We start from the raw sequence: 3,680 nt of genomic DNA on the forward strand, positions 1-3,680 counted from the left end.
TTCTGGTATTGTATACCAATTTATCAGCCAGTCTGACTTTTCTAGCACCACCCCCCAATCTATCTATTTTTTTCCCTCTGCATTTTGGACTTCAGGCGTTTATCAGTCAAACAGCCAACTGTTCTGACACCACAGACAAGAAAGCACAAATCAGATGAGAAAGTTAAAGGAACGAGTTCTCGTCTCCACTTCCAGTAACAGACAAACCTCACCTGCCTGCAGACCCTTAGAGCTTTCTGCTGGACCAGAATAAAACTAAAACCCATCCTTTCATGGTGAAGAGCAGCAGGTTGACACAAAGTCTGGTTGGATGAGTCTCTTGTGCTACGTGTCACACTGGTGGAGAGTTGTTGCTCTGCCATAAGTGCGCCAAGGTTTTTCACTTTGCGTGCCATGTTCCAACTCTCCTCAAATCTCCCAGGCAAGCTGCTGTGATATATTTATTACTGGTCTCAGATGGAAATGCCAGAACTTGTGTCTTTTAATTTTCATGTTCATCTTAAATTCAGTGATTTGTGGTTCAGTGTTGGACAAACTCATGAGCCTGTTTTTGTGTTGTTTTTACATCTTAGATGTGTGAGTGTTTTTTTCCCTGTTGGCAGTATGTTGTACTTGTTGATGAATGGTTTGTTCTTTCCATATTTCTTCTGTGCTGAGTTTGGTTTTTTTTTACAAGTAGGGAATGGATTTTCAATATCTGAGATGGCGTATAACTTCTAACCTGAAGACCAAAGAGTAAGGAGGGAGACAAGTTTTGAAGAATTCATCCCACTGGATAAACAAGTTAATACTCTTTTTATTTATTTTGAATGTTGTACTTGTTAGAATTAAAAAATATATCACTTTACAAATCGTAAAAAACAGAAAGCCCTAATTTGATTACTGATCTTTTACATACCACAGTATTATCTAAAGATAGTACCGCAGTATTTGGTATTACCGGGGCTTTATTCAGATGAACTATTTTAAGTTTATTTTTATTTTAAGTTAAAATATATACTTATATTTTTAATTCTTAGTTTTTCAAAAATTTTTTATATTTATAAGGTTCTACTAATCTTATATAGCTGGGAAAGTTTTAAACAAGCACAAAGCTTGGGACTCAAGAGGATAAAACTGGTGGGGCACAGCCCCCCGTGGCCACCCACACTTGTTGCACCCCTGGTGACTGACAGGTGATGTTCCACAGTGAAATGACGAGCTGGAGCACTGYRCATCTCTCTTAGATCTAGCTGGGACAAGACTTTTCAAATTTGTCTTCTGAGGTAAACAGCTGATTTGTTGTCAGGCTGAGCTTTATGGGAGAAGTTTTCTGTTTGAAGCCGCTCGGCCCTGTTAGAACCGCTGCACTGTGCATCTCTCTGCCAGAGACAAATAAAGATTTAATTTATGCGGCACTAATAGCGGCAAGGCATTTCTTATTTTGTGAATGTTTAGTTTCTAATAAGCGCCACTGTTTGTTTTAGCAGCCCGACTAGTGTTTTTCTGATCTCCGCTGTTCATCGTCAGCTCAGGTGGCGCCCTGCAGCACGAATCAGCTGTGCGGTATAATCGGCCCGACCCGTGCTGAGGAGAGGTAGAGGAGTCATTTGATATGGCATAGTTTGGAGCACAACGGATCCAGAAAAACATCAGAGCCCCAGAACCTGTCGCTCCTTGATGTCGCGCTTGCCCTGCGCAGATGCGTCACGTGCGTCAGACTGGTGGTTCACTCCAAGTTCCCTTCAGCCTGTGGGCCAGTTCATGGACTGTACCACCAGCCCTCTGACCTACGTCTGGGCCAGTGGTGGTTCAGCTCGGACTACTAAACTGCCAGCCCACTGGGGATTTCCCCGGTAGCTCCGTATGCCAGTAACCATGAACAAACAACAGCAACAACAAAACTCTTTGTTGGAAACTAACGAGCTAGAACAAGAAACACCTGGAAGAGATGAGGAACAGGTGAAGGAGGGTGGGGCTGGAGCAAAGACAGGCAGGAGGAGGTAAAAAGAGAAAGACAGGACAGGACAGAACAACCAAAAAAATCTGAGGCTCCTATGTTGAACAGTTTCTGAGTTATAAGCATTTTTGCATGTCAAACACCCCTTTTTCAGATAAATTGGGGGTCCGTTGGGTCGGGGGCACTGATTGGTGGGCCTGATTGATAGAGCTTCATCAGAGCTAAACAACAAAAGAAATCTGAAGCTTCCATGTTGAACAGTTTCTGAGTTATAAGCATTTTTGCATGTCCTGACACCCCCAATTTGAAAGGACCCCCCTCCTCAAATATGGGGTCTATCATAAAACTGTTGGCTGGGGCAGTGTAGGTCAGACTCATCTACAGTCCTGCCAAATTTCATGTTGACCGGTGCAGCCGTTTTTGTACTACGGTTGACCAAAAATCACTGAAAAAAAAAAAACGTATGTAAACAATATGACCATAATAAAACACTCACACAGACACAGACCGTGACAGAAACTTCATTAAATGTCTCCCATATAGCCCAGACAAGGGCAGAACAGTCAGATTTTAATTTAAAATTCATACATTTTGGATGAGGTATCTATTTAGTGAACATTTATTGAATAGTACAGATGAGTTCCATTTTAGACTTCCTCGTAGACCATGAGGTAACGTTGAGCTGCTCCACAAAAAAGACTGAAACTCATTATTCCCAGGCAGTTTTCTGATGCTGGGATCTGTGGGAATTTACCATAAGATAAAAATGAGGGTCAGGTTCAGACCAAAGTTGTGCAGTTTAAGAAACATAATAATACTAATGATATGTAACAGACAGCATGGGATTTTATATCTGATGTGTTAGGAATAAATTCAGGTGTATTTTTCTGCCAGAGCAGAAGTGACCCGAGGTCAGACTTTCAAGAGTTTAATTGTATTTTCATCCACCCTCAGTAAGTCTGGAAGTCCAACTGACTAGAAATGAAAAGCTGACAGGATTAGTGTCACATAGACTTACTGTGAATGTACCGTATTTTCCGCACTATAAGGCGCACATAAAAGCCTTAAATTTTTTCAAAAGCTGATCATGCGCCTTATAATCCGGTGCGCATTATATATGGATCAATATTGAGCCGCAACAGGTCTGGCAACTACGGTAAGACGACTCCATTTTCCCCGTAGAAGAAGTAGAGCGCAGTGCATACTGGGATAGCTATATAAAACGGCATTTCATTTCCATTTGCGTGTTTTTGTAAAGACCCTGAAATGGCTCCTATTAAGAGACACGCGTACAACGCAGAGTTTAAACTCAAGGCGATCAGTCACGCAGTAGAACACGGGAATAGAGCAGCAGCGAGAGAGTTCAACATTAACGAATCAATGGTGCGGAAGTGGAGGAAGCAAGAGGATGAGCTGCGCCAAGTAAAGAAGACGAAACAGAGTTTCCGCGGGAACAAAGCAAGATGGCCACAGTTAGAGGACAAACTTAAACAGTGGGTTGTTGAGCAAAGAGCAGCAAGTAGAAGTGTCAGTACAATCACTATTCGATTGAAGGCAACAGCGCTAGCACGCGAACTTAACATCAATGATTTTAGAGGCGGTCCTTCTTGGTGTTTTCGGTTTATGAAAAGACGTAATCTCTCCATCCACACACGAACTACTGTTTCACAGCAACTGCCAGCTGACTACCAAGAAAAGCTGGCCAATTTCCGCACATACTGCAGAAACAAGATTACTGAAA

The 3,680-nt window shown here is 42.2% G+C and overlaps 1 protein-coding gene across 1 annotated transcript; it reads left to right on the forward strand.

Annotated features, from left to right (window-relative positions):
• Positions 1-2,978: 2,978 nt before the first annotated feature.
• Positions 2,979-3,680, forward strand: LOC106529748 (pogo transposable element derived with KRAB domain; the record flags this gene model as incomplete). Its single annotated transcript, XM_014025244.1, is given in 1 exon segment — positions 2,979-3,680. A coding segment is annotated over 1 exon segment (475 nt), but the record flags the coding sequence as incomplete, so codon positions are not given.

Source organism: Austrofundulus limnaeus, unplaced genomic scaffold (genome assembly GCF_001266775.1).
Source record: "Austrofundulus limnaeus strain Quisiro unplaced genomic scaffold, Austrofundulus_limnaeus-1.0 Scaffold463, whole genome shotgun sequence".
Lineage (NCBI taxonomy): Eukaryota > Metazoa > Chordata > Actinopteri > Cyprinodontiformes > Rivulidae > Austrofundulus > Austrofundulus limnaeus.